Consider the following 15,605-nt stretch of genomic DNA (forward strand, 5'->3'; position numbering starts at 1 on the left):
ATAAAGCAACTATAGAAACAAGCCAAAATAATCAACTACACTTTATAGAAACAAGCCCAAACAAACAACTACACTTTATAAACAAGCTAAAATAATCAACTACACTTTACAAACAAGCCCAAATAATCAACTACACATTAGAAATGTGAATCCCTACCCTCCTTCTGCTCTCAAAGGGCACTTACGGCTCGAAACTGGCATCTACAATCTGTTAATACAATTTTCAATCAATCAATAAAATGCGCAACCTGAACCTGCAACTATATTGCTTTACGGTGTTGGGTGAAATCAACATTTACAAGCAACTCTACAGAAAAACCAGCCCAAAGTCGCTTATAATAAGCAGACATGGCAACACTGTCAGCCAGCCCTGCCCATATTATCCTCCGGCAGGAAACCTACAGTGACTCAAGTTTATCTGTGATTTCATAAATCTAACAGACGGGATAAAAATAGCTGCATACTCGTAAAATTACCAAATTACATATAACTAAACTTTACGCAAAAAAAGACGGTGAATTGTAAAACCTGCCATTTGGGATACAAATACGTTCCGTCTGGTTTTCACACGGCCGGTTTCCGTAGACTGGACAGAATATCTAAACCTATCAGAGACGAGCACATCACAAATTGGGCCAATCGGAGAGCAGCACACAGACAATTCAATTCAATTCAAATTAGCTTTATTGGCATATGAGAAAACATACGTTTACATTTCCAAAACAAAATACAATAAAAACAGTTGAAAATGGGTAAAGTATATACAGTTGGGCCGCAGCTCTGTTTACATACAGTGCAGTAGGTCTATTTGGTACAGATTAGTCCTTAGGGTGGTTGTATGCCATTAGCTAACCTTTTGTCGCAACAATTCACAAATCTTGCTGCTGTCTGGGTCTTTTCTCCCAAGAGACACTAAGCGTAATTATTTGCGGCACTTCCACTCCACAACCACTAGGTGGTAGTAGAAGGCAAGGCAACTCAATAGGGTCATCTGTTCTACTGGATCAGTGGTTTTCGAATAAAATATCCACAATATTTCTGCCCGTCTATCCAACTCACTGCCAACATACAGCCGTTTAATTTGATATTCACGGTGAGCTAATTTATAGTGGAATTTTTTTCCCCCACCAACATATGTTTCCACCTGTGGTGGGAATGCACCGATGTATTTTCAGAGCACTTGGGCACTCTGGGCGGGAATCCCTTTTGGTGTTTTAAGCATTATGTTACGCTTTAGCTGTTAAAAAAATAGCAGATCTACAAGCTCCTATGAACTTGTAGGTCTGTTATTTTTGAAAAAGAAAATCATGAAAATGTGGCGCAAATCTTTGAATATATATTCTTTCAGAGCAAACGTTTTTAACTCAAATCTTTGAATATATATTTTTTCAGAGCGAACGTTTTGAACTCAAACAACATATTTTCAGATGGGGGTCAGTGGCCAATTACATATAATCTTGGGGGTCCTTGACATGAAAATGTTTGAGAACCACTGACATAGAAACATGGATTTAGAAGACATTTGTAGAAACGTCCGCAGGTCTAAATGTGTTTAAGGGGGTGCCCACACTACCTTCAAAATGACCAGCTCAACAAGACCTACTGACCAAAATAATTATTATCCCTTTGCTGGAAATGGTTAAATACACACTTGGAACAGGAAATAGAGGAGAAATGGAATTGGTAGGTTTTCTTGTATATATTAACTTTGTAATGCTACTGAATGTTTTTGTGCAACACTCTTGGAAACAATGTATTGCATTGTGGGTTTGAGCTGACAGACCCTTTTTACATAAATCAATCAAGTCACCTTAATTCAAGTGATAGATTATATATATATATATTTTAGGGGCCGATCTACTGGTATATCACGATCTACCTTTTGGGCAGTAAGTGATGTTTGGTTAAAACAAAGTTCTTTGTTAAAAGGTTAAATCACTATAGTGATAGTAATGTGTGTTTGTTCAGTAACATGAGTCTCCCTGTCTCTCCAGATCTTTAATAAACAGAAGAAAAAAAAACATTTTCAGGTAGGTGACAAAATTACAGCCAATCAGGAGAGAGTAGCAATTGACAAGATTATTTTCTTTATAGTGTTCCAGTTCCAATTTGGTCTGCTCATTTCTTTGTGTCCTCACTTACACTTACATTTGTTCAATCTGTGCCCCGACTGCGTTCTCTATCCTAATTGGATACAATTGGTCTCCCAGTTTCAGTTTCTGAAAATGCATTTTCTGTTTAATAAAAAGCTGGAGAGACATGGAGACTCCTGTTACTGCAACAAACACTAAATAGTACTATCACAATATAGAGTTTAACACTTATTTTAACCAAAGAAAATCACTTACACTACCTTTAACTGACTGAAGCTATTGTCACACTGTTAACATCGTGACAAGAGCTTCAGTCACTTCAGTTTTTTCCTTTGTGGATACGCTGGTGTCTCTTGAGACCATTTGGATGGTTGAAACACCCGTCACAATGTTTACAACGGAATGGTTTCTCTCCGGTGTGGACAGTCTGGTGTCTCTTGAGATACTCCACCCGGTTGAAAGTCATGTCGCAGAGTTTACACTGGAAAGGTTTCTCTCCGGTGTGAATCACCTGGTGCCTCTTGTAATACTTTATACGGCTGAAACTCCTGTTGCACAGTTTACACACGTAGGTTTTCCCTCCAGTGGGGCCACCTCCTCCACTCGTCTCCCCAGTGAGGACACCTTCTCCACTCGTCTCCCCAGTGGGGCCACCTCCTCCACTCGTCTCCCCAGTGGGGCCACCTCCTCCACTCGTCTCCCCAGTGACTTCAGTGTCAGATTCTCCCTCAACTTCAGGGCGGTGTGAAGAGATGTCTTCAGCAACTACACTTTTCACTGCAGATTCCTCTGGTCTTTGACGTAGCTCCTCCCGATTCTCTGTAGCGTGTGGAGGCTCTGGTTCCTCCTGGAGCTGCTCTTCAGGAGAAACGTCCTCGTCTAGGAGCAGAAAATACAAATAAAAATCACACCCGTGTGAAGTGAGTGGTGTAACTCCGTGTGGGGGTTTCCGGGGAAACGGTTGAGAAATGACAGAGTTACCGTGTGCCGGTCCCTCTACTGTACCCTCTACTGTACTGTACTGGCACACCCGAAATCATCATATATACAGTTAATATGTGCGTGTGTGTTTGTGTGTGCGTTAGGTTGCGCACAGGTGGTGAAAAACAACCATGCCGTTTTCATGCTCATACCCAGCCAGCCAGCCAGCCAGCCAGGCAGGCACCCACCCACACACATAAGTCCGTAAGGGAGTGGTTGCACCACTCAAAAATACAAATAAGAGGTGCAATGTGCATTTGTTTATGGCTTGGCCTTCCATTTCTACTCTGTCAATGACACAATGTGTAATCAAAGTAATTTGCTACATGTTGTCTCTTTTTAATAATTCTGTGCAATTAGCACATTCAACACAAACAACCGTTTCCATAAAACAGCCTACATTTGTCCGCAGCAACTAGTAACTGTTGAATTAACTGACAATGAAAAACGCCTTGAAGCTGGAAAAGAGAGAGACTTACTGAGGTCTGGCTGGTCTTCAGGTTTCTCCTTATTCCCTGGAACAGGTCTAGCTGGGTCTGGAGAATTCATCTGAGCTGCTGTCTGGACTCCACTGAGTCTGGAAAGATACCATTAACATCCCAGAGGAGTTTAGGATTCATTAAGACCAGAAACTCATCTTATTCTCAGCTTCAATAGAGCGTCGCAGTCCCGCCTCCTACCCTGGACCAGGAAATGAAATCCAATGCATTATTCTCATAGACATTTCTTAAAGTATTTATTTAAAGACGGTTACGCCGCGGACAAAGCCAACTCGAGTCGTGACAACTCATGACAACACAAACAATATTTTGGACCAAACAAATAATTAGAAAGAAGAAAAAAACGGCAGGTTACAACACTTTTTTTGTTGTTTTTCTTCTTTGTAATTATTTGTTTGGTCCAAAATATTGTTTGTGTTGTCATGAGTTGTCACGACTCGAGTTGGCTTTGTCCGCGGCGTAACCGTCTTTAAATAAATACTTTACGAAATGTCTATGAGAATAATGCATTGGGTTTCATTTCCTGGTCCAGGGTAGGAGGCGGGACTGCGACGCTCTATAGAGCGTCTCAGTCCCGCCCCCTACCATGGCCCAGGAAATGAATCCCAATGCATTTTTCCCATAGACATTTCAAAAAGTATTTATTTAAAGACGGTTACGCCGCGGACAAAGCCAACTCGAGTCGTGACAACTCATGACAACACAAACAATATTTTGGACCAAACAAATAATTACAAAGAAGAAAAACAACAAAAAAAGTGTTGTAACCTGCCGTTTTTTTCTTCTTTCTAATTATTTGTTCGGCCCAAAAAATTGTGTTGTTGTCATGATTTGTCACGACTCGAGTTGGCTTTGTCCGCGGCGTAAACGACTTTAAATAAATACTTTCTGAAATGTCTATGAGGAAAATTAACGGAGAATCATTTCCTGGGCCCTGGTAGGGGGCGGGACTGCAACGCTCTATAATACCAGACAATAAGGAAGGAGTAGCTTATTGTGTTAATCACTTGTCAACAGGGCAAGTACATTTTTTTCCCAGAGCACTTTGATTATGAATAACCTTTTTCACATCCAGCTGCCCAGCATCTCCACACACACACACACACACACACACACACACACACACACACACACACACACACACACACACACACACACACACACACACACACACACAGGTTTAAGGCCTGCTTTTGGTGTACGTTCACAGATGTGCACTGTCCCCTTTCGGGACGCGTGTTTACCTTTTTCTTTATTTGGGACGTTACTGTCGTCCCAAATACAGAAAAGGTAAACAAAGGTTCAGAAAGGGTCTATAGTTTAGCAGCAGGTTAACGTGGTAGGTATTTCAGTCCGTGGAGGAGGCTGAACAACAGTCAAAAAGGACACGCACATCTATACCTTTAGGCTGGGTGCTGGATCAAAAAGGACATGCACATCTATACCTTTAGGCTGGGTGCTGGATCAAAAAGGACATGCACATCTATACCTTTAGGCTGGGTGCTGGATCAAAAAGGACATGCACATCTATACCTTTAGGCTGGGTGCTGGATCAAAAACGACATGCACATCTATACCTTTAGGCTGGGTGCTGGATCAAAAATAAGTCATATAAGAAATGAAAAAATCGGCACACCAATTCAGGCTCCCAAGTTTCTTTACTTTTAGAAGGTAGGAAGGTCTGAGGAAGGTCTGAGGAAGGGCTGCGGCCAGAAATGTTACCTGATTAAAAGTAAAGAAACTTGGGAGCCTGAATTGGTGTGCCGATTTTTCCATTTCTTATAGGTATTTCAGTCCATGCACTCACTGTCTTCTGTAAGAGACACTAACATTTATGAATGGTCGCGACAAACAGTTGGCCGATAGAATACAACCACCGACTACTATCTGTACCAAGTAGACCGCTAAACCTACTGCACGTGTAAACAGAGCTGCTGCCTTTAAACACATCTTAAGTCTGAGTTTTTCTTTATACTATTTAAACAATCCTGAGAAGAAATGCTGCCATTTCTACCTAAGTGACTGCAATTGTTTTTGCTGCCATTTGTTTCAAAAAAAAAACCATGCAATGTGACATGATAGCTCCGTTTACAAAATGCTGTAGTGTAGCCCCTCCAACTGTATATACTTTCCCCATTTTCAACTTATTACATTTTGACACTTGCTTTGGCAATGTAAACGTATGTTTTTTTTCTCATGCCAATAAAGCTCCTTTGAATTGTGATTGTCTTCTCAATCTCGTCCCACGTTGCCAGAGGAACTTTGAGTGAAGCCTAGCCCCAGTATGTTCCCTCAGCACTACGCTAAAATGGTGCATTTATATAGCACCTTTATCCAAGGCGCTTTACATAGATTGTGTATTACATTCCCATCCACACACACATTCATACACCGATTGCGGCGGAAGCCATGCAAGGTACCAACCAGCACATCGGGAGCAATTTGGGGTTCAGTGTCTTGCCCAAGGACACTTCGACATGTAGCCAGGAGGAGCCGGGATTCGAACCGCCGACCCATGGATCATTGGACGACCTGCTCTGCCTCTTGAGCCACAGTCGCCCCGACTGAGGGCACATATGGGGCTAAGTGAAGCCCTGCATGGTTGCTCAAAGCTCTGCTCTTTGTGTCTTCAGGTTGAAAAGGACAGTCTGTCCCTCAAAACGACCAACTGGTTCAAGTTCAACTCTAGACTGTACTCGTCGGATTTACATGCGGTCCCCGTACTCGAGGCTATAGCTTAGCATTATCGTTAGCTCACAATAAAACAAACAGTCTTTGATCTTCGGGTGGAAATTCCTCCTGTTTTCACAACTTTGCACAGACTGTCCTGTCTGGCCGTGCAAAGACAATCTCAGACACAAAGATACACAAAGAAAGGTCTGTGCACTGCAAACTTACATTATGAAACGTTCTGTGTTCGTCCACTCTCTGCGGTTTGTTGTTTGATGGATAAACCCGGACGAGAGAGGCACGGACACCGGAGACGTGTCCGTATCTTTCTCTCATCCGTGTTGCAACATACACTAGTCTTGAGTTCCGGCCGGGTGACATCACCAGTGGAATGGCAAAGACTGCGTGCCAAATTACTAAAATTACAAATGACTAATTAAACCATTCATATCCCAATACACATAGAGATAGACCCTTCTGACCTCTCCTCCAGCGCCTATGGTTATGTCATGTGCAGTGAATGTGACTGACTGTCTGGTTCTGGCTCTGTCTGTGTTGTTTGAGTTTGTGGCCACCAGGGGTCATCATGTAGTCAGAATCCATCCCTGCTGGAAGCATAGGCTGGAACTTGGGAACCTACCCCCCTTTCTGAAACCAGCTCCTCGCCACTCGCTCTACACACTTGCCCTCGATATGCGCGTTCACGCGAGGCTGCGCCATAGTAAGTATCGTCCGAAACCAAGAAGCCTTGAATGGAAGTGGCTTATAAAGCCCTCAAGAGCGAGTCTGTGCCGATCTAGGGCCCAATCCCAATCCACTCCCTTGCTGACTCAATGAGCCCTCACTGATTTAGCTGCGCGTTCATGTGAAGTCTGCGAGGGCTTGAGGGATGTCCCATTTGAAATCGGTAAGTCAGTGAGGGCTCAGCCCCGCCCCTTTATGTGCCCTTTGCCAAAGTCAGCATCGATGCTGACTTTAGCTGACTTTGGCAAAGAAATTCATAGCGTTACCAGGGGAATGAGGGGGATCCTCCGAACGTCAATCATTTAAGTATGCAAATTAGTTATGTACCGCGGTTAGAATGTCAACAAACACAATAGTGCTTTCTCACTGTTCTCAAAGGGAGACGGAATGGAAGGATAGGCTATATATTTAATAACAATAATAATAATAAGGGAAACATGATGAGAAATGACTAATGAGCAAAGTAAAATAATATGGAAATGCAATTTATGATGAATATTATTATATATGAATATTACAACCCCTATCACACAGGAAAGTGTATTTATGAAACTAATAATAAAACGACATAAATAGACATGATAGACATGTCATGCATGTAGGCACTGGCTGTGAATAAGGACAGGTTTTATAAAGTGATGCAAAGTGTCATGAATGGCGGATTCATCTTCAAAGTGCTGTCCCATTCCTTTCACAACAATTTGGAGCCCTTGCAGCCTCTCACCCTCAAGCACTTATACAGCTGAAGTCAGTAAAGTCAATGAGGGTTCAGGGCTCAGGGCTTGAGGGAGGCAATTGGGATTGGACTCGATTGCCTTGTGCAACCCTGCTCTCTGTCCGCATGGAAACCGCGACCTACAAATGTATGTACCACCACAAATAAATGATAAATAAACTGCTCCTAAACAATCTTCATCTGATGCAGAATATACAACGCTCCAACTGATGTTCACAAGGGCTCTTTATTTACCCCACCGTGAAAAAACTATAAATGAAACCACACAAACAATTTGTTATAAATCATTGTGTTAAAAGTTGTTTTGTTTCAAACAAAACAACTTTTAACACAATGATTTATAAACACCATGTATGTATATGACATGTCATTTTTGACAGTCTCGCTGTATTTCCTTTTTCCATATTAATGAAATCCACATGTCACACAAACATGCACGATGCAATGCAATATAACTGTACAAACAAAATAACAGGTAACACAATTGCATGATGGTAACCATGGCAACGAATGGTGTCTGTTTCCTGTTTCTGCACAAGGAGGGCGAGGGTATTTCCAAACCGTTTTTTTTATACCCAGCACCCTAATCAAGGGAACTTGATTCAGCTGGAGGGGCACTTTCTGACGAGGGAACCTCCCGAGAGCACTTCAAGTCAAGGGACTGGTTTCAGAAAGGGCCGTACCAGTGATGAACTCCTCTGTCTCTCAATGATGACTCTGTCCAAACTCACTGACCAGCAGCTCCTCAACAGGTGACTCAAGGTTATTTTTGATTGATTGATTGATTGATTGATTGATTGATTGATTGATTGATTTATTGATTGGAAATTGTTTAATTAACAGTTTGCAGATTGGGTACAGTTCAAGGAAAGTACAGGTCAATACAAAATCTGCTAAGAGGATAAAACCAGAAAAAGCACTAAGACTTGTTTACGGTTAATGGTTCATTTTCAATTCATCAAAACATTTAAAGACAAACAAAAAACAAATATACACTTCTATGCAAAAATCATCATATAGGATACACGGATAGGTAAAAAAGGGAAAACATGTACAGTAAGACGACTGAGGATGAGAAGTGACCTCGCCCTAAAGGGCCATATATGGAGCGTGTCTTGAGTGTACAGGTTTTGATACCAGTAAGACACCTGAGGGTGAGAAGTGACCTCGCCGGCTGCCAGGCGCGGCTGCACGAATAGCTTTGGGGCAGGCCCGTCTAGAGTTTAATTAAATGGACAGGTATCAGTCAAAAGGGAGACATCGAAGAGGAAGGATGGATGGGGAAGGATCAACATATGGAATGTCATGTCATAAAGACATATATAAATGGCCATGTAAGTCAGTTGACAAACGCACGTCGTCGCTGTCAAGACAGTAGCTGTGATCAACGCACAGAATGCAGCTACTGAGATCTTGGTAGGTCAGTAGACGACTAGCATTCAATGCTGTGGTTAAACATGATTTTGTCCCTTTCAATGCATTGATAGCATTCGCACTACGAGCTAAGGTGGAGTCTGACCTTGACCTCTTTACACTGGTGTGTACTTTCTGTCCTAGTTCCACTAAAGGGAAGTCTTTCTTGATTTGTTTTTTTGAAGCATTTCTGCATTTTCAGGGTGCTTCCTCTTTCACAATTTGTCAACTCATGTTATTTCTGAGGTGCCAGTTGAGCTGTGGTCAAATGGACTTAATTCCTGGCTGGGTAAAACACTGGAAGAATGGTTGTTGTCACTGACGTTCAGAAAGGTAGGATCCAATATTATAATTCCTTCATCCTGGAAAGTACTGTTCATTGTGACTTGTCTGTGTTATATTCTTATATAATAGGGATAATGTACGCTAATGCAGGGGTTCTCAACGTTTTTGGCCGGGGACCCCCGGAAATGCTTTGGCAATGTCTCGGGACCCCCGCCCCGCCCCCTCCCGACCCCCAATATAAATTGACTGCTACAATAACCTTAAACCATTTTGGGCGGGTACCCCTTTTGGTGTTTTAAGCATTGTTATAATTTAGCTATTGAAAAATAGCAGATCTACAAGCTCATAGCGCGCCACTCGGTGGCGCGCTATGAGCTTGTAGATCTGCTATTTTTGAAAAATCGTGAAAATAAAATTTTAAAAGAAATCTTTTTTTTTTTTTGAAAATAATTTGGGGACCCCCTAAAATAATTTGGCGACCCCCCGAGGGGTCGCGACCCACGGGTTGAGAACCCCTGCGCTAATGCACAGGCTGTACGGTACTTAGGCTAAGTGTATCCAGGTCTTTGGTGCCTGAATTTCCCCCACAAGATCAATAAAGGTCTTATCAACGGCCTGGGCCATGGCTCAGTGGTCCAGGCACCTTGGCTGGTAATCCAGTCTGGCAGTGTGCCGCGGGTTCGACTCACGATCCCGACGGCCTTTACTGCATGTCTCCCCCCCCCCCTCATCTCTCTCCCCATTTCCTGTCAGCCTACTGTCTGTCCCTCCATAAAAATATAAAATAAAGGCGAAAGCCACAAAATAAATCATAAAAAAGGTCTTATCAACAATATACAACAATTTAAAACCACAACGTAATAAAAAACGTAATTACAAACAACTAATTACCCTAGTACAAGCCATTCAAAATATCACATTCATATCAACACAGACAGACAGACAGACAGAGACGTATACTTTGTTGTATATATTACACATTTGAATTGATCTATTTAAATGTAAATGACAAGAACAGTACACCCTCCTTTACAAGAAAGGAAGGCGAACCGAGAAAGAGACAGACAGACAGTTATGAGTCATCAGTTGTCATGGCAGTACAGCGTTTATAAAACATGGAGCAGAACAACAGACACAGTTCCCTTTTGTTCCCTTTTGTTTTTTTCCTGATCAGATATATGTCTTGATGACTGTCAGTGAAGTGAAAGTGGCTAAATGGAGAAGTGGATAGAGAGTTTTGAGAGTTCTTCTGTGTACAGCTTCATTTGAAAGTTGACCTTTGAACTTTTCTTTTTTTTGTAAGTCTTTTTCAGTTATTGTGAGTCCCAAATGACAAGGACATTGGACGTCTGTCCACACATGATGCCATGGGCTCCATTTTCGTCACCGCTAAACCCCTTATCCCTAAACTTCTTTGCCTTTTTTTTTTCTTTTCTTTTTACTATTTTGCAAAAAAAAATTGAATAGTTAAAATGGCCAGTCTACAAGCTCACAACATGTCAATGTAGATTGGCTAGTTGAACTACTCAAAAATGTTTTTCAAAATAGTAAAAAAAGGCAAAGAAGTTTAGGGATAAGGGGTTTAGCGGTGACGAAAATGGAGCCCAATAGCTTTAAAGGGAACATGAGACATGGAATATACTGAGAATGTAGAACAAATCAAAGGGTGCATGCATTGTGTATTGTAAATGTTTTACTGTTGTATCCTCTTTAGATCATCAATGCTGAACAGTGTTGTCACCAACCAGTGTCCACAGCAGAGTTACTCCACCACAAGTACCTGACAGTTGACCCTGAAGACAGCCATGATGCTTCAGACAGGAAGCTGCCATTGTTTCTCCTTCTTATTTCTGTTGTTCACGCTTCATCTTAGTCCCACACTGGCTTACTTCTTGAAAAACTGCACTATTCTTTACTCTGACAACGTCACTTCTGGTGTTTCAGTGGATTGTGATAATTGTGAACTTGATAGCGTACCAGATGACATTCCCACAGACGTAATATCATTGACCCTACAGTGGAATCAAATTGAAGAGATACACAGGACAGATTTTTACAATCTGTCAAATCTCAAGGATTTGGACCTTAGTAATAATATCATATTAACTCATGTAGATGACGGGGCTTTTGTCCCTTTGGTGCAACTTAAAGTGCTCCGTATGGACAATAACCGGCAACTAAAAAGATTGACAGACAACATGTTTCAGGGACTGTCTAACCTCTTGGTACTGAGCTTGGATCATGACAATATCCATACCATCAACCCTGCTGCCTTCCAGTCACTCACCAACTTACAGGAACTAAGTGTGACATTGACGTCCCATCAAATGACAGACATTATCACCATCTTACAATTACCAAGCTTACAGGTGCTGAACATCACGATTCAGGAGTTCAAGTCTTTTCAGTCAAAAGATCTGCCATTAAACATGTCCTCTGAGCTCAGGGAGTTGCGAATCAATTCAAAGTCGATAAAAAAGTTTAGTATCACAACAGTTGTATTTCCGTATCTTAAGACAATCGACCTGTCACAGTGTTGTTTCCCATATGGATGGGAGTGGGACATACCAGACAAGTATTTTCTAAGGAATATAACTAGGGTCTATTTGATTGCTTCCATTCATTCATTTAACTCCACCAGAAAGGCTCTGCAGAGCCTGGATTCACTGGAATACCTACAGCTGGACTACCATGTGTTCATAGACAGAGATCTGTTAAATACTGTCTGCAAAATACCCACACTGAGGACACTCATCCTGCGTGGTAGACTCAATGCCAACCTTAGTGAAACGCTGTCACCTTGTACTCAGCTAACCACCCTGGAGCTGTCAGGTGACCTGACTGACCTGTCTAAGGATTCAATAAAACAAATGAACCAACTCAGTCACCTGAACCTTTCCAGGAACCACCTTTCCAAAGTACCAGACGATGTTAAAAATCTTTCCATGCTTCAAATCCTAAACTTACGTTACAATAAGATTCGTGATTTAAGCTGCTCAGACTTCTTAAATTTAACCAGAGTCACACACCTTCTTCTAGATTACAACCACATATATGAACTCAAACCGTGTGTTTTCCAACATCTTAATGAGTTAAAGGTTCTAACTCTGAAACGCAATTTCATTGAGACGTATGGCGACACATTCAAGAGTGGTCTACACAAATTAGAATTATTGGATCTAAATAACATTTATGTTGACTACCTCAACAGAGGGGAATTCATGAGTCAGAAATCACTAAAGAACTTAGACGTGGAATTCACTGACATGGAATGGACTCCATGGCAGAACAACGAATATTTGGCAGGACTAGATGAGCTTGAAACACTTAATCTAACTTTTCATGTCAACCCTTTATCCTCCAAAATGACATTTTCACCTCCCCAGGAGTTACAATGGCCAGATAATACAACCTTACTGCAGAACCTAAAGAGCTTCACAGTACTACAATTAGATTCACAATACTATGGGCTATCAGACTTCATGATCTCAGATATGAAACATTTGGAACATTTGAATGTCTATGGTGTACCACCAGACCCATTCTCAGACGAAGCCTGGAAATATGTACCTCAGCTGAAGACACTTTCCGTTAGGAACATTAATCTGAAGTCCCTGGATTTCCTGACACAAGCCAATCTGACTAGACTCTCCTGGCTGGACCTGAGCCAGAATGAGTTGACGGTGATCAATGTCTCTGTGTTCAGTTTCCTCCCTGCTCTCAGGTTTATTAAAATGAATGACAACCCTTTAGCTTGTGATTGTTCTAATGCTGACTTTCAGCAGTGGATGCAAAACAACAACCAAACACTGGTAGTTGACGCTCACCGCTACACTTGTAGCTTTCCTCTGGATAAAAAGGGAACCAGGTTTCTGGACTTTGACATCCATTCTTGTTGGGTGGACGCTAGCTTCATCTACTTCATTTCCTCCACTTGTGTGATTGTGCTAACTCTGCTCACATCCTTCACCTACCACTTCCTGCGTTTGCATCTTTTCTATGCCTACTACCTCTTCCTGGCCTTCCTTTATGAGGCCAAGGAAAGAAAGAGGGGGTCTCCTCAGCGCTACGATGCCTTCATCTCCTACAACGTTCACGATGAGCTCTGGGTTTACAGAGAAATGCTTCCAGTGCTGGAGGGAGAGCAGGGCTGGAGACTCTGTCTGCACCACCGAGACTTCCCACCAGGTACAAACCACTCTGTCTCTAAGTAATACTGTCTGTCTCTTTGTGTCACTAATGGTTGTAAAGCAGGTAGGGACTCGGGAGGGACCTCTCTCTGTCTGTGTTGTCTAGCCTATAGAGCGTCGCAGTCCCGCCCCCTACCATGGACCAGGAAATTAATCCCAATGCATTTTTCCCATAGACATTTCAGAAAGTATTTATTTAAAGACGGTTACGCCGCGGACAAAGCCAACTCGAGTCGTGACAACTCATGACAACACAAACAATATTTTGGACCAAACAAATAATTACAAAGAAGAAAAACAACAAAAAAGTGTTGTAACCTGCCGTTTTTTTCTTCTTTCTAATTATTTGTTCGGCCCAAAAAATTGTGTTTGTTGTCATGATTTGTCACGACTCGAGTTGGCTTTGTCCGTGGCGTAAACGTCTTTAAATAAATACTTTCTGAAATGTCTATGAGGAAAATGAACGGAGAATCATTTCCTGGTCCATGGTAGGGGGCGGGGCGTCGCAGTCCCGCCCCCTTTCATGACGACGCCAGGCCCAGGAAATGATTCCCAATGCATTTTTCCCATAGACATTTCAAAAAGTATTTATTTAAAGACGGTTACGGCGCGGACAAAGCCAACTCGAGTCGTGACAACTCATGACAACAAACACAATATTTTGGACCAAACAAATAATTACAAAGAAGAAAAACAACAAAAAAAGTGTTGTAACCTGCCGTTTTTTTCTTCTTTCTAATTATTTGTTCGGCCCAAAAAATGGTGTTTGTTGTCATGAGCTGTCACGACTCGAGTTGGCTTTGTCCGCGGCGTAAACGTCTTTAAATAAATACTTTTTGAAATGTCAATGAGGAAAATTAACAGAGAATCATTTCCTGGGCCCTGGTAGGGGGCGGGACTGCGACGCTCTATAGTAGCATTATATTACACTCTGTAATACTGCCTGCCTCTCTGCCTGCCTGCCTGCCTGCCTGCCTGCCTGCCTGTCTATCAAGAAGTGCTGCCTGCCTGTCTATCAAGAAGTGAATTCGTTTTGAGTGTGGTGTGACTGTGTGAATAATGTTTGTGTTTTGTTTCCAGGTAAACCCATCATAGAGAACATTACAGATGCCATCTATGGCAGCAGAAAGATCATCTGTGTGATCAGCCATCATTACCTGGAGAGTGAATGGTGCTCCAGGGAGATCCAGATGGCCAGGTGGGGGCAGTATTGCCGATGTCATAGCCCAATGATTAATGTGATTGATTGCAATTAATTTAGACCCCTTTATTTGCATTTTAGACTACTATTGCTTGTGTTATGAAGTGAAGTAGGCTGTGTGTTATTATACAAAGTGTATACTGTGTTTATACAGCATTATACTCTGCCCTGTGGCTCTTCTTGGTCATTATAAATAAAACTGCCAAATACAACTTGACTGAGTGTAAATGTCCTCTGGTCTCCTGTGTGCAGCTACCGTCTGTTTGATGAACAGAAGGACGTATTGATCCTGGTGTTTCTGGAGGACATTCCAGCCCACCAGTTGTCTCCCTACTATCACATGAAGAGGCTGGTGAAGAGACACACCTACCTGAGCTGGTCCCATGCTGGACAGCACCCTGGACTGTTCTGGCAGAACCTACGCAGAGCTCTGGACACACCTCACTCTGACCTGACCTCCTAAACCACCTGAGACCTCACCATGCCTGTTCTGTTGGGGGAAATGGAACCACAACTTATTAAAATGAATTACTGTCTGCTGTTTAATTAAAGGTATATTCAGTGATTTCACTTAATTCAAATATCACTTATTTTTTTTGTTTTGTTGTGATAATCCTCCCTACTATAGAGTGTGCTGACCATATAGGAGTTCATATAAGGAGTTCCTCCCTGTCCCCAGTTAACCCCTGGGGTCAAAAAACCTTATGTTTTGTTTTTGGCTAGGTGGTAAAGCCTTCATCCAATCAGGATAGAGAGGGGCCTTCCTCCAATCATGATCGAGCGGGGGCGGGC

General features: G+C 42.2%; 2 protein-coding genes across 3 annotated transcripts; one reads left to right on the top strand and one right to left on the bottom strand.

Moving 5' to 3' along the window:
• Positions 1-666: 666 nt before the first annotated feature.
• Positions 667-6,652, bottom strand: LOC306943265 (uncharacterized protein). Of its 2 annotated transcripts, XR_013792375.1 has the most exons (4): positions 6,473-6,652; positions 3,554-3,651; positions 1,415-2,972; positions 667-1,370 (listed from the first exon to the last, which is right to left on the bottom strand). XR_013792375.1 is itself a non-coding variant. In XM_079529497.1 (3 exons), the coding sequence occupies exons 2-3, from the start codon at positions 3,621-3,623 to the stop codon at positions 2,413-2,415; spliced, it is 630 nt and encodes a 209-aa protein (XP_079385623.1). In that variant the 5' UTR covers positions 3,624-3,651; positions 6,473-6,652; the 3' UTR covers positions 667-2,412. The 2 variants fall into 2 exon arrangements, 1 of the variants encoding a protein (XP_079385623.1); XM_079529497.1 differs by having other exon boundaries at positions 667-2,972.
• Positions 6,653-13,031: 6,379 nt separating this feature from the next.
• Positions 13,032-15,332, top strand: LOC306943531 (toll-like receptor 13). The gene is made up of 3 exons (XM_079529927.1): positions 13,032-13,610; positions 14,693-14,810; positions 15,066-15,332. The coding sequence occupies exons 1-3, from the start codon at positions 13,157-13,159 to the stop codon at positions 15,274-15,276; spliced, it is 783 nt and encodes a 260-aa protein (XP_079386053.1). The 5' UTR covers positions 13,032-13,156; the 3' UTR covers positions 15,277-15,332.
• Positions 15,333-15,605: the final 273 nt, after the last annotated feature.

This window comes from Electrona antarctica, assembly GCF_951216825.1.
Source record: "Electrona antarctica genome assembly, chromosome: 19".
Taxonomy (NCBI): Eukaryota; Metazoa; Chordata; class Actinopteri; order Myctophiformes; family Myctophidae; genus Electrona; species Electrona antarctica.

What these genes read in the sequence shown, in the direction of transcription:
- LOC306943265 (XM_079529497.1), bottom strand. Translation starts at nt 3,623, where the DNA reads ATGAATTCTCCAGACCCAGCTAGACCTGTTCCAGGGAATAAGGAGAAA. An exon ending in TGAAGACCAGCCAGACCTCA is followed by an intron (nt 2,973 to 3,553) that starts GTAAGTCTCTCT and finishes TTCTGCTCCTAG; the next exon opens with ACGAGGACGTTTCTCCTGAA.
- LOC306943531 (XM_079529927.1), top strand. Translation starts at nt 13,157, where the DNA reads ATGAATGACAACCCTTTAGCTTGTGATTGTTCTAATGCTGACTTTCAG. An exon ending in CCACCGAGACTTCCCACCAG is followed by an intron (nt 13,611 to 14,692) that starts GTACAAACCACT and finishes TTTTGTTTCCAG; the next exon opens with GTAAACCCATCATAGAGAAC. An exon ending in AGGGAGATCCAGATGGCCAG is followed by an intron (nt 14,811 to 15,065) that starts GTGGGGGCAGTA and finishes TCCTGTGTGCAG; the next exon opens with CTACCGTCTGTTTGATGAAC.